At 37.1% G+C, this 23154-nt stretch overlaps 2 protein-coding genes across 7 annotated transcripts in view; one reads left to right on the forward strand and one right to left on the reverse strand.

Annotated features, from left to right (window-relative positions):
* The first annotated feature begins 1911 nt into the window (after positions 1 to 1911).
* Positions 1912 to 14652, forward strand: C17H2orf49 (chromosome 17 C2orf49 homolog). The gene is made up of 4 exons (XM_077134920.1): positions 1912 to 2068; positions 4054 to 4220; positions 7505 to 7880; positions 9633 to 14652. Exons 1-4 carry the CDS (start codon positions 1970 to 1972, stop codon positions 9687 to 9689), a joined length of 699 nt encoding a protein of 232 aa, XP_076991035.1. The 5' UTR covers positions 1912 to 1969; the 3' UTR covers positions 9690 to 14652.
* A 5052-nt stretch (positions 14653 to 19704) lies between these two features.
* FHL2 (four and a half LIM domains 2) overlaps positions 19705 to 23154 on the reverse strand; it is a 68648-nt gene continuing 65198 nt past the window's right edge. For 5 of the 6 annotated variants that reach the window (XM_077134922.1, XM_077134921.1, XM_077134923.1 and 2 more), the window contains exon 6: positions 19705 to 21451. In XM_077134922.1, the coding sequence (XP_076991037.1) occupies positions 21300 to 21451 (152 nt within the window). In that variant the 3' untranslated portion in view covers positions 19705 to 21299. Of the gene's footprint in view, positions 21452 to 21471; positions 22410 to 23154 lie in introns of those variants that run through there. The other variant, XM_077134925.1, reaches the window with a different exon arrangement.

Consider the following 23154-nt stretch of genomic DNA (forward strand, 5'->3'; position numbering starts at 1 on the left):
GGCACTTTACATATTTTGGGTCCAATTCTTACAACACTGTGAGGTGGACATTATAATTTCTATTTCACAGATGAGGAAGCTAAAGCGCTGAGAGATGAAGTATTTGCCCTAGGTGAGTGCTGTAAACCGGGGTGATAATCCAATTCTGGGCCCCTCCAAAACCTGCTTTTTCTCCACTTGTCTAGATAGCCTCCTATGACAGAAAACTTTCTAAAATAAATTGTTGGTTATTAAGTACCTACTTTGCCAGATGTGTTACATGATCCCTACTCTTTTGATAATTCTCCAAGTAAGGTGTTAGCACTGCACTTTCCCGATGAGTGGACTGATTTTCAGAGACAAAGTAATTTACCCAGAATTTCAGTGCAGCAGAACAAATTTGAACAGAGCCTGGTTTTCAAGCCCAAGGCTCACACCAAGGTAGCTGCTGATGCCACTAAAAATGTGCCTCCCAGTGAGTGTCTTTTTTCCTTATCTGGAAAATGTGGATAATAATTTCACTACTGTTATGAAAATCAAATCAGACTTTGGGTATGGAACTCCGTGATGAGAACACAACTCCATTAGGACATCCAAATACTTGCTGTAGCTTATTTCTAAGTCACTGTGCTCAGTTTTGGGCAAATCATTTAATCATTTGATCTCTTTAAGATCAGCTTCCTCAGCACTAAAATGAGTTACTTTTAAGTTTCCTCCCAGCTCTGAAATTCAGTTTCTAGAAAGGAAGTATGGCATACATAAAGGATTAAGAAAAATTGGAAACACCTTTCAGCTTTCTCTTGCCTTTCTTTGTTTTGTGCTTACTTCTGGTGATGTCTTTTTTTCTGATTAAAAAGTCTGAATTTACCTTACCTTTAGATTTAGCATCTTACTTATTTCCCAGTACTCCAAGATTTATCTTTTGGCATCTTCAGAATTCATATTTTTGTAGACAATGCAGAACTCATATTTGGTAGAAAATGACACATTACAGAGAATGCAAACAATGAGCATTTAGAGCATGTCTGCAAGTTTAGGTTTTAAATATGATGGGATATATTCTTTCCCATGAAAGATGAGACAAGTAGAAAAAATTCCTTAGCATTATCTCTAGGGATGACTGTTACCCATGACAATCTGTTTAAATAGAAAACTGTTACTTCATTGTAGTTACTAGTAACTGCAGAGACAATGCACTTGAATTTTAGTCTTGCTACGTTCTCATCCCATGATTTTGAACAAATTATTCTCTCCGTGCCTGTTTCCTCTTCTGATAAATAGGCATTCAGTGCCCTCATAGGACTGCCATGGGGAGTAGATGAGATCATCCATCTAAAATGCAGTACCTGGAATATAGCAAATGTCTAATAAACAAAGGACTGTTATTACTAGCGTTTCTCAGCTGGTTATCACTTTCACGCGTGAACAGGTTAATTCAGAGCATCAAGGAACAAATAACTTCAGTGCTTAAGTGTCGGAGGCGCGGGTGATTACAGGGAATAAAGTCTCCTGCCTTAATTAGGCTTAATATTTTATTGAAGGAAGATTAAGAGATAAGTGTTAAACAGGTTAAAAAAAAAAAAAAGGAAAGGGAAACATGATAATTTCAGACGTGGTAAGTCGTATTTAGGACAACATTTGTCTCCCCTCCCCTCCTGACTCTCCCGTTCGGCGGCCCAAGGGACCCCTTCGCCACATGCCACTGAAGTTACAGGAAGGGCGACCAATCGTGGTCAGATCCGAGATTTCGCTCTTTCTCTCTTCCCACAGGACTTTAAACGCCATTCACTGCGTGCTTTAAGTTCCTCTTCCCGGAAAACTCCACGCGCAGCTCCCAGCACCGCCCAGGGCGCGAGAGGCGGGGCCAGTGGAACGCTAGGCGCATCTGGCATGACGACACGCGCCAGTCGCCGCCCTGTGCACGTCACTTCCGGGACGCTTCTTTCGCTGAGCCTTGTGGGTGGCCAGCTGGGGTCTGCTGGCAACGACGATGGCGGGGGACGTGGGCGGCCGTAGCTGCACCGATTCGGAGCTGCTGTTGCATCCGGAGCTGCTGTCCCAGGAGTTCCTTCTTCTCACCCTGGAGCAGGTTGGGAGCGCCGGGGGGGGCGGAGAATGGGTGGGTGGGCCTGCCGGTGAGAGGTACTCGGCTCTGAATTCCTCCCAAGTAACCCTCAGGCTGACGCTCCCGCCGCTGTCGCTTCTCCGCCGCGTTTCTGCAACTCTTCACACAGACAAAACAGGTTCCTCTCCATCCTGTGAAGAGACATCTTTTAGAATATCAGGAACTCCTGGGGAATAAGACTTACTTGTCTGGGTTTTTGGTGGCTCGAAAAGAGGAGTCCCAGGCGAACCCCGCGGCCTGGAAGTAAGCAAGAGGTTAGGAAGAGAGGGTCGGGGAACGGAGGGTAGAAGAACAGAAATTTAAAGTAGAAATCGTGGACTGTTTTGGCAGAGAGGCAACCGAGAAGTCGTCTATTCACGCACCTTCATTTCATTTAAAGGTGAAGAAACTGAGGTCTAGAGAGGTGAAGCGACTTAAGGTCACACCATCTGGAAATGGCACAGCCAGGAAGAGAATTCAGGGCACCAGGTTCTCAGTGTAGTACCTGCTCTTTTTCAGCTCGTGTGACCTCTGATAGTAGGCGAAAAATAAGAGAGAAGAAAATTTAAAGTGGTAGAGAATTATTGCAAGTTCCCTTGTGATTTTTATGTAATATGTTTTGCCTTCTCTTTGTTAGTTGTATTCCGTGTTGTTTTCCCCCTCAGTACCCAGTCTTTCTCTAATTTCCTCAAGCTCTCCAGCTAAGTAGATTATTTTGGTGATGACAGTTACCGTACATCGGTGGTTCGCAAAACATTTTAGGTCCATAACAGGCACCCAATGTCATAGTAAAACTCAGATTTCCGGGTTCCATCCCCAGAGTTTCTGATTCAGTAGTTCTCAAATGCCTGAGCATTTGCATTTTAACAAGTTTTTGTGGCTAGTCCAGGGACCACACTTTGAGAACTTCTTCCTTGGAGCAGTGCTTCTGAAACTAATGTGCCTATGAATCCTCCCAGGGTCTTGTCCAAGAGAATTCCTTGGGCTTCCCCATACCGTCTAGTGAGCCCAGGAGGAAAATCCCTAATGAATGATGATCTCAATATATGAGAGAAATTAAATATGTGTGTTTAAATGTTAAAGAAATATAGCAATTGGGGTAAGTTTACAGAGGACATAGATTCTTTTTTTGTCAGTTGTACTAAACACAAATGTTTTCAAGCCTTTCTTAAATGAAGAGTATGATTTCATTTTCATTCTCATTTTTTCCTTCCCAAGTCCATACTCCCATCTCCATAACTACTCCTGTACCTTATGCTGCATGTTTTTCATGATACTGAGAGAAAACTGGAAAATGAGGGAGACTGAGGTTGTATCTAAATACATAACGGATGTTCAGCCAGTGACTGGAAACTACTTGAAAGGGCTGAGATAACATGAGGGGCAGGTTCCAATGATGTGCTGTTATTGTCCTCAATAAGAGGACTGAAGATTCCATCTCCAGGGCTATCTGAAATCTTGTGGTTACCTTCAGTTTAAGAAGCATTACGTTAGAGGAACATGGGAAATAATATACAGGGTGAGACTTCCAGCTCACTAATCTTATCATAATAGTAATACTCAAGATAGGTTTATAGGAGAATATAGTCATTGTTAGCACTGCTGGCTTTCTTTTGTCTGTTTGTCCCAGGCAGTCCCCTGTATTCATTAGCCTTTAGTTCAGAATGATGCTCTGGAAATGGTCTTCATTCCTCATGTGTTGGTTCAACATTCGTGGGCTGTCTCAGTCTTTGCCATGCTGAGGATATATGACCATTGTCTTCAAGATAAAATGGAACTAATAATTGCAGAGCTTACCTTATTATAATGCCACTTCTTGCTATGGTTTATAGAACTATTAAGCATGTGTGTGATTGTGAAAATGGTTTCATAATTTGTTAAAACAGTAATGTTTTACCATGTTAGGTTGTTGGTTTGTTATTAAAATAAAGGATGTTGTTTTGAAATTATTTTTGTTTCCTTTTACGCAGAAGAACATAGCTGTTGAAAGGGACGTAAAAATAAACAAAGATGATCTTACTGAACTTTATGTTCAGCATGCAATACCATTGCCTCAGAGGGATTTGCCAAAGAATAGATGGGGGAAGATGATGGAAAAGAAAAGAGAACAACATGAGATAAAAAATGAGACAAAAAGGTACTTTTTAGTCATTCTAGTTTCCATTTTATTTTTTGTGACTAAACGATTTTGCTTTTCTTGTTTGCCCAGGTAAACTTAGGTAAAATAATCATATATTCAACAACTATTGATCAACAGGTACTGTACTATAGCAGTGACTAAAACCAACAAAAATCCCTGCTCATATATTAGTGAGGAGAAACATAATAAAAAAGATAAGTAAAATATGTGATATATTACATAGTGATAAATGCTAAGGAGAAAAGTAAAACAGGAAGAAGAATTGCAATTTTAGGTAAAGTGGCTGGAAAAGTCCTCACTGAGAAATGTATTTCAGTAGAGATACTTGTGGAAGTAGAGAGTTAAAACTTACATTCCAGGGAAAATGAACAAGGCTCTGAGTCAGGAGTGTACCCATTATATACCAGGAACATGGAAGAAGTCATTAGAACTAGAGTGGAGAGAGTCAAAGGGAGAGTAGTAGGAGAGAGATTTGGTGGGTATGGGGAAATGTTTGTTAGACCACATTAAGTTTTACAAATCATTGTAAGAACTTGAGTTCTTTAAGATGAGAAGCCATTATAGAGGGTTGTTGTTTTAAATAAAATTTTATTAAGGGACTGCATTCACCAAAAATGTTGATTGACACTTTTTTTTTTTTTTTAACTTTTTTCTGGTAACAAATATATAGCTCAAAATATTCCATTTAACCACATTCAGGTTTACAGTTGAGTAGTAGTAATTACATTCACAGTATTAACCTACTGTCACCAATATCCATTACCCCTACTTTTTATTGCCTCAAACAAAATCTTCACTTATTAAATTGTAACTCCCTTTCTGACCCACACCTCTATCCCTGGTAACCTATGAACTGTCTGCCCCTGTAAGGTTTGCTTCTAGTATTTCATGTGTGAGATCCTGGAGGATTTTGACAGTGATGACACAGTCTAACATACATTTTAGTGGTATTACTCTGGTTGCTGTTTTAAGAAGTCATTTGAGGCACAGAGGCAGGTGCAAGGGTGAAAGCAAGCAGACTGATTAAAAGGCTGTGTAGTCGTCCAGGTAATAGATGGTGGTGACTGACTAAGGCAGTAGTAGTGATGTAGTAAAAAGTGGTTGGGGTCTGGATATAGTGAGATGATTTGCTGAAGTGTGAGAAAAAGAGGAATCGGGTTAGACTTTAAGGACTTTGAGAAATAGGAAATGGATAGACTGTCGTTCATATAGCTTTAGATGCAGTATTAAAAGTTTTCATAAAAGCATAAAACCACAAGGAAAATTTTTTAGTTTCCTTAGTTAATGAGGAAAAAAAAATTCCAAGATCCCTAAGTGAACTAGTTATCTTTTCTTCTCTTATGTCTGTTTTATCACAGATGGGTGTTATTGGTCATTTATTTCTTTTTATGAACTTCTGTAAAATACTGTCATTGGCAGTGCAGCAGGTGCTGTAGACGTCAGAGTGTGAAGGTGAGGATAGGGGGTGTGGCCATGATCACTAGTGAAACATGCAGTTCTGAGTTGATTAGTAGTTGTAATCTCTGGTTACAAAGAAAAACTCAGAATTAAATAGAGGCGTTACTTTCCAAGTGTGAGAATAGTTGAACAATGCTTATAGTGTTTTGGAAAATAAATGCATGTACATTCTGGCCTTTGATCAAGAATACCTTTCAGTTCAGATTTAGCATCATTATAGTTTGATGGCTGCATATTGGTGCAGGCTCTGTGTTAGTATTAACTTTTCTGGAATCTGGGGATTGTGCTGCCTGTAGTTTTCAGTGTACTTTTGTTGATTCTTCTTGATTGACACATTCAGGTGTGTTGTACTGAGTAAAGCTTTCAGTGCTGGTGATGCTTTCCTTCAGGACTCATATGACAGTCCCTATGAGTCCTTTCATATCATTTTGGAAAAGTGTCTTTTGGCTTTTTTGGGGGGTGGGGGCTATAGGGGGTGGGTGCATGGTCCAGGAATCAAACCCAGGTTTCCCACATGGAAAGCTGGAAGGCGAGCATTCTAACAATGAACCACCCATGCGCCTTGACTTTATTTTTAAAAACCACAATTTGATTTTTGAATGACAGCAACCGTTGTCAGAATCTAAAAGATCATCATGTCATCGAGCATCCTCCTCCCCTCCACCAGAGAGACAGAGAAAGTGATTTGTCCAAGGTCACACAGAACTAGGACCAAATCCATAGTGCAATGCTTCTCAAACCTTAATGTACCTATGAATTGTAGATTGAAGGCTCGCATGAGCCGATGAGCTCTACTCCCACTTCACTCCCCTTCCCTCCTGCAATGGCCGTAGATACAGTGAGCTTAATTTTTTTTCATCTTCTACCAAATGATGTTCCCTGGTAACCCAAGAATTTGTGAGTTTGGCTAGTCACCTGGGGATCTGGTTAGAAAACAGGTTTCTGATTCAGTAGTTTGGGATGGGGCCCCAAAGTCTGTATTTCTAATGCATTCCCATGGCGATCATGATGCTGCTGGTTCTTGGACTACATTTTCTATTGCAGAGCTGAAGTATTTTTCCACATAGCTTGCTTTTCAAGCTGGTTTCACATATTTAATTAAATTTTTAAAAATAAATTATTGTATAACTTGAAGTATAATGAACAAATTTAATTTTTGCGTAGAGTATAACTTTATGATTAAAAGTGGAGATTAAATTTTCAGAAACTAAAGATTTGCCAAATTTTTACAATTAAAATTGTACAAATATTAAAGTTACAGTTAGTTTAGAAAATGCCTTGGCTTTAGAGACCTTTTATGAATGCAGTAGAATGTTCTGTCTCGTTGTTTAGAGACTGCCACTGTGATAGTCGTGGTATAGTTTTATGGTTCATTATCCTTTCTGAATAATAACTAATGAATGGTCAAGATAACACCATCAAAAAGCTGGTGATTATTTTTTTTTTTAGATACTAAGAAATCCTCTTTTAAATGCTAGGGCTGTTTGATGTTTTAAAAATAACTATACAGAGCCAGAGATCCAGTTCAGTTCCCAGAGCCTGCCCATGCAAAACAAACAAGAAAGTTTGGTATACTTTAAGCTAAACTTAAATTTCTCATAACTATTTTTACCTTTAAAATAAATCACTAGAAAATTATAATTTCATTTAGAGTGGACCTAGAAAATATCATTTCCAGTAGACTCATAATAGATTGGTTTTATCAAATCTTTTTTTGGGGTTGTTTTTTTGGGGGGTGGGGTATATATTTTAACTTTGAATTCCAGTGAACTGGTTTGCCATTCCATATTGTATTTTTCAAGACTACATCTCTTTGATTTCAGGAGTAATGCTGTAGATGGGTTAAGAAAAAGACCTCTCATTGTGTTTGATGGAAGTTCAACAAGCACGAGCATAAAAGTGAAAAAGACAGAAAATGGAGATAATGACCGACTAAAGCCTCCTGCTCAGGCAAGCTTTACCAGTAATGCCTTTCGAAAATTATCAAATTCCTCTTCAAGTGTTTCATCCCTAATTTTGTCTTCCAATTTGCTTATGAACAATAAAATGGAACACAATAATAATGACACTAAACAGAACCATGACTTAACGCATAGGAAAAGTCCTTCGGGTCCTGTGAAGTCGCCACCATTGTCCCCTGTTGGAACTACTCCTGTGAAGTTAAAGCGAGCCGCTCCTAAAGAAGAAGCAGAGACTGTGGTAAGCATGGGGGTGGTTTCCATACTAATAAGAGGTGTGAATGAACCCCCCAAGTGGTCTAACAACCCCAGAAGTGTCAGGTATGCTTTATGCTGTTCTTGAGCTCTTTAATCATTGTTTTTAATTTTCTGTCATTACTTTTTGAGTTTGAACCATGGGATTTTAAGATCTGTGAAGATAAACTCATATTTTTAAAGTGTACTCAATTTATTTCTGCGTAAAATGTATAAGGAATCTCTTTGCCATTTTTCTTAGATTTTTCTCATTTGATTCCTTTAACTTGAAACTAAAAGAGGGAAATACCCCTTTATTGTGGCTCAGAATGTTATTTGTCTTCAGTCAAAATTTTATTAAGTAGCACTTTGGAACTTGACCTTAAAGTTGTCTATTTGCACTTAACCTTAAAACCTCACTGGAAAAAAATTAAAAAAAAAACAAGACACAAAAAACAGCACCTCACTGGGATCTTTTTAAGATTTTCTGCTTGTCTCCCCTACCCTTCAAATGTATATATCTTTGGAGGGATAGGGGAAATTTAGGGGAGTCTGTTATGTTGTGCTCTCTACTATATTTAAACATCTCTAGCTTGGATTTCCATATACTAGCAAATTTGGTGCAATTAAACAATTTAGAGTCTAATTTGTGAGATTTTAAAAAAATACATATATGTATATATTATTTATATACGTTTGATCCTTCCCTAGTCTCTCAGAAAAGTGATTTCATCCTTAAATACCCAGCAATTTTATAGTTTTTATTCTTTTAGTATACCTTGGCTTTATAATCACCATTTTTGTGTGTGTGTGTGTGTGTGTGTGTTTTTATGTTATCATCGTCTAATTGCATGTCAAAGGGATGAAAACTCAAAGTAGTTCAAACATTCTCAAATAATAGACCCTATTACAAAAAAAAGAAAGCTATTCTCAAAAGGTCCTAAGTTCTTTCATCAACCTTATGAAATGGACACCATTGTTATTCCCATTTGACAGGTAATGAAACCGAAGCTTAAAAAATTTACTTGAACTTGTCTAGGGTTCCAGTAATAAAAAGAAAAAAGAATTTGAAGTCAGGTCTGTTTGATCAAAAAACATGTATTTATACCCCTTTCTACATACTTATTTCAGCTACCTTTGTGAAGTAAAGAAAGAGGGGTATTGCAGAAGAGTCAGAAAATGCCCAGATTTCAAATATGGCAATAAGAAGTGAGAATCTTTAGTTTTAGGTTCTTTGACAGCTTTTCTCTACCAAAGGAAATTTTTTTCTTTCAGAAATGTGATTTTTTAAAAAAAAATACGCCGTTCTTTTTGTATTCTCAACATTTCCCTCTAATTTTGGATTGGGAAGAAGAGGGAGGAGATAGGCTGGATAGGGAGGAAGCATTGGTTCTCAGTTCTTCACTGCACATTGGGATCAACTGAGGAGCTTCTAACAAAAATAAAGATATTAGAGCCCATCTCCTTTATTCAGCATGATTCTCATCTTATTGATTTTGGGGTAAGGCCTGCCTAGGCATGTTTTTAAATGTCCTGGGAGAATATAATGTACAAACAGTTGAGAACCAGGAGGCTAGAAAAGTGAGAGCCAGGGGAGTCATTATTTATTTTTAAAAATTTCCTCCTGCTGTTCATTAAACATATTCCCACCAGATGGCAGCAGTGATGTACCATGATAGTACTAATAATAAACTTCGGTGATTAGTTATTTTCTGACATTTTTGCAAGTGTAAAGTGATTTCTTCCAATGTCTTTTCAGAATAACCTGAAGCCCCCAGAAACAAAGAGGAAGATACAACATGTTACGTGGCCATGAAGGAAAGTTTCCAAAAATGTAAATATAACTGTAACTGTAGTTTTTCACACAAGTTCACATTTATTGACAGTATTTACAGAGATTCTAATTGTGGAATTTTCTTAAAAAATTTAAAATTAGGTTAAAAAATATAGTGTTTCCTTTTCTTTCTTTCATTCTTTCTTCCAACCTTCTTTTAAAATTATTTCATTTCCTGCCCTGAATAAGAAAGAATTCCTTTGTGAACTAATGGCTTAATATAAGTCATTGGTATTGTTCCTAGTCAAATCACTAGCTGCAGATCTGGTGTAAAGCATCCAATTAATTTTAGGAATTATTCCCATTAGTTTCTTTCAGAGTCTTTGGGGAAATTTGAGGTTAAAAAAAAGACCTCATATTATACTAATTAACAATTTTTATTAATTTTTTTCCCAAGCAGACATATATAACAGTCCATCACAGTATTTTAGTAAATATTTCCAAACTCATCCCCAAGGGTTCACCAAGAAAAGCATTTTTAAAGTGCCGCTGGAAGACTAATCAGAACGTACAAATGAATTGCTATTCTTTAAGTGCTTACATTGCTTCTTCCCATAAAAACCAAAAGGGAAGTCACTGCTTGCTATTGCTCTTTCTCTGGCATTGGTAACAGAATAAATTTATTATCAATTGATTAGTCAGTTTCACACTTGCCATCTTTTTAAATTTTCTTGTCACACAGTTGTCCTGCCTACTCCTTTCATGAGCAGTCTGTGATCTCACTCTGTGAGTTCAGGTGTCTTTTCAAAAAAGCTTATTTAAATATTTTTAGGCGAAGCAATCATGTTAGAGGTTGTACCCAATGGCAGAAAGTTTAGAGAATAGGAAGAGAGGAGGAGAATTCTAGAACTTAGGAAAATCCAGGAAGTACAGCGGGGGTAGATAACTGTTATCTGTAGTAGGCAGTAAGGGACATGCTGAAGTCAGGACATCAGTACAGAGTGTAGCATAGGAAAAATGTACCTATTGCTAGACAGGGCTCCCTATAGGTTTAATAAGACAGCTTCCCACAGGGCTGTCACACGCAGGATTATCTCCTAAAGCCTTTTGGTTTTTAAATTTTTGTTAAAGTGGTATCACTCTAATTGTATTCTGTGAGAAAATAGGCTTTACTTTATATTTATGAGTTGTAGCATCAACTTTTCTGCTGTATATTTCTAACCAAGAACAAAGGATACTTTATACTTTTTCCCTTGCATGATCTTCAGATCGGGGTTTGCCTTTTTCAACATTGTTTAGAGGAGTCTCATTCCTCTTTTGATGTTAAAACAAGCATTTGAGTTCAGCTATTGAATAGCCTTATGAAAAATTAATTCAGCCTTGCAGGTAAGTACTAAAACTTTAACCTACAGTTTTTAACCAATCTGCCTTTATTCCAGACTGCAAATCTGTACACATAAGACAAAATTGTTAAGTGTTTCCTAAATTTGTTAATGATTTTAAATACATAGTTATCTGCAGGGCTGAAATATGTAATATTGTCAGTGGGCAACTGTGATCTTATACATAAATAGATGTTAAGGGAGATCGTGAAAGTGCAGATTTTAGGGTAGAATGACAAATTATATTTTATATTCAGTTGTCCCCTCTGTTTCCACCTGCATTTCTCTCTTAGTTAAGAGAGAGTTAGCCATTTGACAATTTTAAGTCAGTGGAAACTTTTAGTTACTCAAGATTAATTTTTAATTTGTATATTTAACTTACAGAGTAGGTTGGTAATAACAGCTGAACTGTGTAACATTGTTGCTTCAAATTGAAGTTTATATTATGAACATTCAGGATCAGTGCTCATATAGCAGCATATTTTTGAGCTATTTTGAGTTTGAAATGTGGAGAAGTGCTAAACCATGTACCATTATTACATAATACCAACATCTTATAGAGCTGTGCCTTCTGAAAGTGTATAGATGCATCTTGTCTTGAAATGTCTTTCTCCACATAATAAAGCATGCTGAATGATGGGAATCTGGGGCAGAAATGTTGGAAATCTTATGTTTTGAAATGTTTGCTTTAGTGTGTTAAAAGATTAGCAGGACTTGATTTGAATGGCATACAACTTCAGAATGCCCTTTACCACTAATATAGGTTGTTGTTATTGTTGCTCCTGACTCTGTATTCTAATAAAGCTAGATATTCTTATCAGGATAGGCAAATGAGTAGCATTAGAGCCAGTGGGTGACTCCTCGGGAAAGGCACTTTACTGATTCCTGCCTTTGGCAGGTTGTCTTCATTCTTTTTTCTCCCTCTTTGCTCCTTGTTTTCCTTTTTATTATCTTCCTTTCACATACTTTTAATTTCTTTACTTCCATTCTCCTTTCTCCTTTTTGCGGACACTAAGCATTAGTCTTAGGTTTGCAAATCACATTGCTTGGTCATACTGCTTGGTCCTGAAGGAAGATAGGCTGACCCCTAATCTTCTTACTTCTGAGGACTCAGACTGCTGCATGGAGTCTGGAAAGTCTCAGGACTCTGCAGCACCAGGGCACTAAATTGCTTCCCAATGGATGTAAAGGCAGTACAGTTCTCAGAATAGCTTTATTGATTTAGAGAGCTACCAGGCACTTAAGAAAGATGGTTCAACTAAAACTTTGATACCATAATGAGACCATAATATATTTGCTAGTATTAAAATTCTTCAGAATTGTAATTATTTGAAATAATTTGGTTGACTTAAGTTTTGAGGGCCGATGCTAAAAGATTAGAGACTCATTCAGTAGCGGTGATCTTTTTAAAACTTACATTAAGTAAAACTGCCAATAGATTAAATCCTATGTGTGTAAGAGCTTCCTCTATTTACTGTGGAACTTCAGTAATTTTTAGAGGCTAAAAATGGTCACAATGTTTTTAAGTGTGCTCTTTTATTAAATGCTTGTGCAGGTTTTGTATTTAAGTACAGGAAAGTTTAACCTTGCAATGTACATTTTTGTATGTAAAAAATTTTAAGTAGCCTTATCCTTATTTAAATAAACTGAATAAAAATGATCTCTTGAGTACTTGTTATTCATAAAAAAAAAACAAACTGAAAAAATACTTTGACTTGTTAAAATTTAGTAAACTGTATCAAAAAGTGCTAATTCTTTACAGTACAACCTTCCAGGATTGATTAAGATCAGGTGTGACCCAGACAGTCCAGCCATGTCTTAGAGTCCATGCTGGGAACCGGAAGGGACTTTTGTGATCAGACATCTAGGATGTCCCTGGGCTGTATGGGCTGACATGTTTATCTTGCTTTTACTGCTGCTTTGTGATGGATGGAAACAGAAGTCCCCTGAGCTTCACCCTATATAACTTGCTTTTACAAATGGGACAACCTAGAGACTCACTTGAGGGGTTTGTTGTGTTTGGGAAGATCATAGTTAATTTCTAAACTGGTATTTAATGTTTTACAGTGGAGACTATGGAACACTAAATTAATCTGGAAAAGACTAAGGTAGCGTTTTACCTTGAACTTAAAATGTAGATATTTCTTTTTTTGTCTGGACAGAAGAGGTGAAATCTTTCTTCCATGTTTTTACTACCTTAAGTACTTTTTACTAATGGCAATGCTTTACTCAATTGTTATTAAACTTAGCCATCTTTCCTATTGTGGCGTTAAAAAATAAAGATATACATCGACAATGTATAGTCACTTCTTTTACATTCCACTCGTTTGAATGAACTGTTTCCTCTCCATTCATCAATTAATTCAAGAAATAATTTTTGAGTGCCTACTCCTTTAGCTCTTGTGGGTGAACAAGGCAGATTAAGTTCTTACTTTCATAGAAAAGACAGACAAGTAAATAGTGAGAAAACATGATGGTAATATAAAGAAAAGAAAATAGGGTCATGAAATAGTGAGGGATGGAGGAGGTGTAGGGTAAGGAGCTCCTTTAAATATAGTAGTTAGGAAAGGACTCTGAAGAGATATTTCAAGGGGACACTGACTAAGATATAGCTCTGGAAATATTTCAGAAATCATTGTACCTTTGATAAACTGAATGGCTACATATTCATTGTTGCTCCTTCCACCAAGAAGTGGAGACCAGTTCTTGAATATGGACTGGTGCTGTGACTTGGGTTGTTCTTGTTTGTTTTTTTTTGGTTGCAAAATTTTTATTTTTGGCCCCAGTTTTTGTTAGCAGCAAATTAGATTGTTTTTGTGGTTGTATCACAGACATGGCTATGTTTCAGTAGGGTTGAGGGGAGAAGGTACTCTGCAAAGAGTTACTAGTCATATTCCCTAACCAAAGGTAACAGTGAGTTCTTCTATTTACAAACTGAAACTCTGATGCAGACAGTTGTCACTGAAATCACAGAGTATGTTAATGGTCTCAGGCTGTGTGACTTGTGTTTGATCAAGGAAATGCTTCCACTCATTCTTGGACCCTGCTACAGCGTGTGAAGAAGCCCAGGGTTGCCTGCTAGAAATACCTGGTTCAGCCAACAGCCAGGACTATTTCCAGACCTGCACGGCTGTTTTTGACCATGCATCCTCAAATATGCTGGGCGAGGCCATCCCCAACTGCCGACTCAAATCATGACTGAATAAAGTGGGGATGTGTTTAGCCACGAAGTTTAGGATGTGGTTTGTTAGACAGTAACAAACCACATCCTAACATAACTTAGTTACCAGACAAAAGGAGAGTGTGAAAGCCCTGAGACTCAATGTTTTGGGAACAGAAGAACTGGTGGGAAAACAAGGAGGAGAGCAGTATAGCATGAAGTTAAGAAGTCTAGTTCGGGACCAATTATGTAAGATCTTACAAAGGCCATAGTAAAAGCATTTGGAAACTATTAACTCCTATCAAAAGACGAATAAGACTAGTTAAATATTTAATAGCCTTAGACATTTTCTTCTAGCAAAGTTATTCAGGTTTTTTCATCTTTTGGATAAATAATTTGAACTAAAATATGTATAGTTTTAACTAATAGTTAAACCTTAGGAGACTAACTTTCTGATGAGATATTTTTCATAAATATAAAAATTTCATATATATCTAAATCTTATGTTTATTCTGCCATTCTGTTATTTTAAATAAACTTTTGAAAAACAGACCTTTTATAAGTTTTAGATTTATAGAAAAATTATAGATAGTACAGAGAATTTCCATATATTCCACATCCAGTTTCTCCTATTATTAACATGCATTAGTATGGTACATTTGTTACAATTAATGAACCAATGTTAATACATTATTGTTAACTAAAGTCCGTATTTTATTCAGATTTCATTAATTTTTACCTCATGTCCTTTTTCTATTCCAGGATCCCATAGAAGGAACCATTTTACATTTAGTCATAAGATCTCTATGCTCTTCTTGGTGGCTATGACAGTTTTTCAGACTTCATTTGTTTCTGATCGTCTTGACAGTTTTGCAAAGTAGGGGTTATGGGTTTTGGGAGGAAGACCACTTAGTTAAAGGGTCATTCTAATCCCAGTATATCAAGGGTACATACCCTCGATGCGATTTATCAATGTTGATGTTATTCTTGATCACTTGAAGTAGTGCTTGCTAGATTTCTTTATTACTATAAAGTTCTTTTCCCACTTTTTCATGGGAAAGAAGTCACTATTTGCAGTTCACATTTAAGCAGCAGAAAGTTATGCTTGACTTCCTTGAAGGCAGAATAGCTCATAAATTATGTGGAATTATTCTCCGCAGATTTGTCTGTACTCTCCCATGTATTTATTTACTCAATTGTTTTGTTTCAGTGTGTGTTCAGATACTTATTTATACTTTGGGTTATAATCTAATACTACTTTGCTTTTTCACTCAGCTTGTTCCATCTTTGGCCCCATGTCCTTTTGACATACCCTTGTCATTCATTGTATTTTCTTTTGAGTACTTCCTGGCACTTTAAGATGCTCCTGGTTTCATCTTGTGTATTTCCTGCCCCATTCCTACAATTAGCTACTTATCCAAAGAGCCCTAGTTCCTTTCATAGGAAAATAGCGATAGAAATCAAGATCTGTGGGTAGGTGTGCTTGTTGCTACTGGGGAGTTGTTTTTGGGTCCTCTGACAGCAAGGAAATAGATGTGCATATACTAACCCATGTATATACACAGATCTGAAAATATTTCTATAATTGACCATCTGTTAAACTAAGCCTGAGTTCATATTGATGTCTCCAATTATAATCCTTCATGATATGGATCATTCTAACCTACTCCCCTTTTTTGTAACCTCTCATTTAGTAGTGAGAAACCTGACTCCTACCAGCTCCCATCCATTTATTGTTCAATTCCAGTATACACGTGTAGCAGTTTCAAAATTGTTAGCCCATACTCCTGTGGGAGAGAACTTTACCAACTAGAGTGCGGTGTTTTATACAATTCCTTTTGCCTTTAGTCTTACAGACTAGTCATTTCTAGCATTACTCAGGTTGTATCATTTAAAAGATATTTTTACAGTCTAATAATTGTAATTTCAAAAAGACCATATTAACTTTTCTCTATTTCCTTAATTCAAAAACTTGGCTGATTGGGTGAGATAGTGGGGAAGGCTCCAGCTAGGGGTACCAGGAGATCCTCCTGCTTTTAAGTGGCCGGTTTCTTGATTCAGCCCTCGCCCTGTTACTGTAATTCTTGAACTGTTTTCTGGAACTTTGTGAAAGATGTTCCTGCCAGTTCTTGCTGGTTGTTCAAAGCTTCTTTGTGGGGACAGAGTCCTGAAGCTTCTCATTCTGCCATCTTGGAGGTGCGGCTCTCTAACGATGCTTTTAATTCCTTGTATCCTGGGAAACCAACCAAATGCAAACTAATTGAATGACTGCTAAGAGGGGTCTGAGGATGAAGTTACCCGCTTTTATTTGTGTAACAGAGTTTTATGTGTTACTCTTTCTGAATTCTCACTCTTAAAGTCAGTTTCCTAGTTTGTATACATTTTGGCAGGTGCATTGCCTGAATATTTCCTTCTCAGGTGTTTCAAAAAAGTTCATGTATTCAGAGATGGCCTTTTCCTGATAATCATTTACACATGTAAGAAAATAATCCATGTTTTATTTTAGATTATAATGCCCTCTTTTAAATTATGGTAAGTTAAGTTATGGATTTTTCTAATTATTTTCCAGTGGAGATTATTTAGACTGAATGTAATCTAGCAATTTGATTTATTTTACCAAAGAGGAAACTGTTGCCCAGAAAGAGAGAGTGACTTCTCATTCTTACATTTTTATGATTTTGGTCATAGGTAAACTAGCTTTTTTGAGAAATTTTCAATATTGTAAATATCAAATACTACCTCAAGTTTTAAGTATATAAATTATACATTTATATAAATTTTAAGTGTTTACGCTATAAAATAAAGTTCTGCATTTAAATTGAAGCTTATGATGCTGAAATTAATGTTATTTTCAACACTATAGAACGTGTCAAAACAGGAAGTGGCTAATGCAATGTCTATAGCCAGGTTTTTTCATATGTAATTAAAAAAAAAAAGTATGCTTTGGCTTCTTAAATTTAAGGAACAATTCTCCGGTTGAAAATAACTAAAAATGCTGGGAAAATGTAGGAAACAACTTTATTAACTAGAGTGTAGTTCTTAAATCTTGAAACCACTGATAAACTGACAAATAAAAAAATCTAAGAGAAAAGAAAGAACCCAGAGGAGCTGACTGGGTTTTTTGTTTGTTTTTGATGTTGTATTGACACTGAGCTATGGTTTAGGTGACATTGTATTTGTGAGATGGAAGTCAAAACCCTGCTCCGCCCCCCCCCCCCCGCCCCCACCAGGATAGGATCTAAAAGCTATGACTCCAGAGAGCAGTATCCACAGAGTAAGGGTAAATTAGAAGTAAGCCTTTCCTGCTGAGGAAGAAGGGAATTAAAAAAGGAAGGAAAATTAAAAACAGGAGAACAGGAGGGAAGAACAGAAAATAGGAAGGAAGGGGACAGGTTGGAGTGGGAGTGTAAGCAAGCAAGCAATCTCTCATACAGATTTGTAGCCCAAATGTACATCATGAGGATGGTGAAAGAAATTTTAAGAAGTAACTTGGAAATATTTCCAGTCTGGTAGTACTCTAAGCATGTGGCAGAAGCAAGGCAAATCATCTCTGCAGGAGAGCACCCTAATTATTAGCCTCAAGGAACCACCCACAAATAATTTTTTAAAGTCAGTGACTAGCACAAGTCAAAATTATCCAAGAGTAAGACACTGTGGAAACATCAAAGAGTCGACACTGACCCCCCAGAGTTTTCATTTATTGGAATTCAGGAAAAGATCAAACAAGTTTGCTTACTATGTTTAAGGAAAAAAAGGCAAGCTTGAAAATAACTGTCCAGGAAACTATAAAAAGTGACATTGCACATTTCAGAACAAATGCAACTTTCAGAAACAAAAAGTAAAATAACAAATCAATGTAAAGATTGAAAAGATTAAGTAAAAAGAACAACAAAAAAGCCCTTGTTTTAGTTTCCTAGGGTGCTCAAGCCAATGCCATTGAATGGGTTAGCTTTAAACAAAGGGAATTTATTAGCTTATGGTTTTGAGGCTAAAAGAAAGTTCAAATCAAGGCATCATCAAGGTGATGTTTTCTCCCTGAAGACTGTTCGAGGCATCTGCTGGCCATCCTTGATCCTTAGTTTGTCACATGGCAAGGCACATAACTGTCTCCTGGTCTCGCCCTTCTCTTCCAGGTTCCCTTGATTTCAGCTCCTGGTTGCTTCCTCTGTGACTTTCTCTCTGTCTGAAGTTCACACTCCTTGTAAAGGACTCTAGTATTAGGATTAAGACTCATCCTAACTGATGTGGGCCACATCTTACCTGAAGTGGCCTCATCAAAAGGTCCTACTTTCAAAAGAATCACACCTACTGGAATGGATTAAATTTTAGAGCATGTTTTTCTTACATATACAAAACTTCAGTCCACCACAGCCTATAATCCTGAATTTAAATCATAAGTATCAATATTTAAATAAGTTCATGATGTGTTTCAACTTCAAACACACACATATACACACACAACTTCCCAAGTGTCCACCAAAAACTCTAGAAACAATTTCCAAACTGGTAGTGTGAACACCCTTAACCCCCACGTTATGGAATACTCACTACCATTACTCTATCCGTCTCCCCATGTTGATCTAGGGGGGTAATAAATTCAAGTTTTTAAAATTTTGAGTGGATATGTGCGTGCACAGGCACAGAGTGGAGGACTGTATAAACTCATTCTCAAGTTTATATTCTGAGCAAAGGGCTAAGAATGGCCAAGACATTTCTTAAAGAGGATAGGTGAAATTATAAAACTTTTACAAGAAAATATAGAAAAATATCTTCAGGACCTTGTATTAGGTGATGAATTCTTAGATTTTTTGCCAAAAGCATAAACAGCAAAAGAAAACATGAGATAAATTGGACTTTTATCAAAATTACAGACTTTTGTTCATCAAAGTACATTATCAAGGAAGTAAAAAGACCACTTACAGAAGACAATAAGGTCACATTCTGAGGTTTCAGGTAGATATGAATTTTGGGAGGATGCTATTCAACCCAGTACACAAGCTAAAGAATGCTTCTGGAAGATAGTACAGGAAAATATCTTTATCTTATTGGCTGCATCTGTCCAGAATAGAGCTTCTGTTACATGAAATTGGAGGATTAGGGAGTGGGATAGAAGCAGGTTGTGTCTCAAATGACACAGATAGTATTCTAGGATTTAGAATGTTTACTTGAAAAAAAAATTATATATGTATATATACCCAGTTCAGTTCTTTTAGTGTTGGCTGGACTGGTTCAGGTGTTAGCCAGAGATTTGTAGATCATTAATACAAAGAATTTGGGTCTCTCTTTTCAGGATTTTACCCTTCACTTTGCAGAGGCTGTGTTTGCCCCAAACTGTCCTCTGGTTCTTCAAACTAGTTAAACTGCAGATTTTCTCTCAGAATTTTAGCTTTCCGGATGGGGCCTGTCCTTGGATAAAAGCCATAAAAATGGGAAACCCACCAATGCCATTCTCTTCTTCCAAGTACCAGTTCCCCTCCAATATGTCAACATATCTGCTTTGGATCATGTCCCGGTGTTTTCAGTTTTTTTTTTAACATATTTTCCCAGCATATAAGGTTGTTATTTGAAGAAGGATTATATCAGTAGGCGTTAACTTCCTGAAAATGGAATGCCTCCTGATCATTAAGGTTGAATACCAGGTGCTTCTGTATTAATGAGAAACAGGTAAGATGTTCCATATTGAAAAGTTGGCGTGCTTTTCCTTTTATATGATGAAGTGGGAAATGGCAAAACAACACAAGAGGGAATTACTCTTTTTAAGCAATACTGCAAGGCAACTATTAGTCCAGAAGTTCTAATTGTAAGTGTTTCTAACAGGGATTGCTGTCCAGATTAAGAAAGTGATATCTCAAGCATACATAATACTGTTGATTTTCACTGGATTTTTGTTTTCTGTGCAACATATTACTTTGTCCTGTCACATCATTCAGAAAATTAAGGAAAAAAGGCCACTCTGCTACTATTCTAAAAAGAAAAATGTGCAACTTCCCCTCCCATAAATTGACTCAGTGCTTTCCAATTGTATATTATGCTTTCTGAGATGATTTTATAGACTCCTGTTGAACTAAGAGTTTTCAAAGTATTTTTACAGCCATGTTTCTCTCCCTCTCCTTTTACTCTTTTTAATTCTTTTCAAAAATATTTATTGAGAGCCTCTGGAATGTCCTAAATTGCTATGGTATTGAGAATATAAAGATGAGCAAAATGTCATCTCTGGCCTCAAGTTATTTTTGTCTTTTTGCCATCCTTCACTTTATTGAAGTAAATACAGGTCAGTATAAGGATCCATGAAAATCAGAAAGAGCTGAGCTTTTTCTAGAAAAGGAGACCCCTAACTGGCTTCACTGTCATTAGCCTCATATTCTGCTCATATTCTGGAGCTTATGTTACTGCACTGATACAGAATATTAGATCCATAAAAACAAAATTTAGGGAGGGAGAAACAGAGATGATAGCCAGGAAGAGACATGTGGTGCTGATTGTCGGTTGTCTTTCTAAAATAAAAGGCGTGATGCAATTTTAGTTAACAATGTCACAGTCCATCAAAACTTGCACTTCATTCAGCGATCCTGGACTATGTAATAAGTCTTATTTATACTTAGAACCTCAATGATTAATCATTTCACATGCTGTGTGTGACAAAAGATTTTGTACTGAATAACTTTATTGTAAAAGTCACATAATCTAGCTCTTAGGTTTTACATGAACAGGAGATTGCACAGCTGTAAAATATCAACTATTCATTACCTTCTATAGCTTGGAAATTTTCAAGTTCATGACACAGGTTAATTGCACTTAAAAATTAAATATGCAGTGAAAGAGATATATTTGTAATGACATCATTAAAAAGGATTGTTATGCTTGAATCTGCCTTGTTTGATTATAGAAATTCAAAACCACCTTTCCATATAGGGTTTATATAAGAATTTTCTCCTTCCCTGGGACTGAACTAGTACAAAGGATTACAGGATTTAAACAAATATATCACTGAGAAGCACAAGAGGAAGGTCTTGATGTGGCTAATGAAAACCAGAATACAACACTGTCTGGCTAAGAAAGAAGACATATAAATCTATGTATAGTGCAAGCAGTAATTTCTTTGTGTAAGCTTCAGATATCTTTTCCACAATCAGGACACAGAATGTCATCCCTCTCTGTGAGAAAGCCTCGCCCCACCAATGAAAGGGAGCACTTCTTACAATTAAAGCAATCGTTGTGCCACTGCCGTTCCTCAAAAGAGATGTACTTGGTGCCTCCAAGTCCTATTAAAAGAAAAAATGATACAGGATGGGGAAAGAAAGAGAACATTAACCAGTTAGAATCAAGCTACTGGGAGTGAAAAAATAATCATGTTTTGATCTATGTTGAAGTTTCAATTGTATGATACGGATAGTAGAATTTTCTTGTGGCTGCTGTGGATACATTTAGAAATTACACTCTGCATAGCCTTGAGGAGCTCCTAAGTATCAAAAGAAATAGAGATATAAATTGATTTCAAAACTATGTGATAAATGCTGGGACATATAATGTGCTTATTATGGGCTTTTTCCACCAGAATGAAACGCCATGAAAATGGAGCTGGTTTCTCGTATTCCTTTACCGTGTGCCACATGTCTGGTGCTTAGATATTTTGTGGGAGCATAGAAGAGGAAGAGATTAATGCTCTCTGTGAGCATCAGGAAAGACTTCACAAAAATACTGAAATTTAAGTGGGGAAGATGAAGGCAAGGACATTTTTGCAGAGGGAATATTGTGAACAGAAGCATCAACTTGGGTGATAACAGAATTGGATGATGTGAGAGGTGTAGTAAGGCTGGAGTAGATGGTGGAAGCTAAGATAGGTGGGAGCAGATTATAAAGATCTATGAGCAATGAAGAAAACCACATTTTAAAACTAGAATCTCATTTCAGTTCAACTGCTTAACTCTGTATGTGATGACTAATCTCCATCAAATGTTTAAGGTACATTTGTTAACCTATTATGATATTGTTGGTTTGTACTACTATTGACGGCCTGAAATAAAACAGAATCAAACACGAGCTTATCTCACAGTTGAATTGATTTTGGTGAAATTTAGGTCATAAATTCCAATTACAAAGAGAGTTCTTAAGAGAAAGAATGGTTCAGTATACCATCTTAAAGTGAGAGCGGTGCAATTGGTGCTTCAGTGGCAGAATTCTTGCCTGCCATCCCAAAGACCTGGGTTTGATTCCCGGAGCCTGCCCATGTCAAAAAAAAAGCAAAGTGACCACACAGTCAATTCCATTTCTACCAGTTTGAAATCTCAGACAAGCTGGGAAGTCTGTAATTCACTCAACAGTTAGTTCCTCTTACAACTTAATGGGCTAGGCTATCAGTTGGGCATTAAATCCTCTCACACAGGGCAGGGACCTCAGAGCTAATCCCCCTCAGCTAGTTAGTGTCAGGGCTGGGACCTGAACCAGGTCTGGTACAGCAAGTTCTTGTGCTCTTTCTTACCATACTGCCTCTGATGGAGTATACACTAGCAAAGCTTTTTAACTCTTTTCCTAAATATCTTCCAGTTTTAGAAGAACAGAGTTACATTGAATAACCAGCATTACCAAAATACTGATTGCCTTTAGGAATCTGGACCTAGGGCTAAGGAAGCCTTTCAGACCAGAGGGCCCATGCCCTGGCCTATAGGTTCTCACATTTTTCGGCAGCTTTTAAAAACTTCATTGCCCATACAAATTAAATCATCACCCAGGCATTAGTGATTCTTAAAGCTCCCTTGGTGTTTCCAGTAAGTGTGCAGTCCAGTTTGAAACCCAGTGATTTAGGCAACACTTTAACTCCAGATAGGGACAGGGGCTGGGGAAGGGTTGGAAAGTAGTCGTTTTTCTTCTCAGCAGATCTAGCTCTCTGAGTTAATGAAGATAACTTCTGGGAAAGCCAAGAAGATGCTGCTAGGATGGCCCAGCATTTCCGTCAGTCCATGTTTCT

The sequence above is a fragment of the Tamandua tetradactyla genome, chromosome 17 (genome assembly GCF_023851605.1).
Source record: "Tamandua tetradactyla isolate mTamTet1 chromosome 17, mTamTet1.pri, whole genome shotgun sequence".
In the NCBI taxonomy this organism is placed as follows: Eukaryota; Metazoa; Chordata; class Mammalia; order Pilosa; family Myrmecophagidae; genus Tamandua; species Tamandua tetradactyla.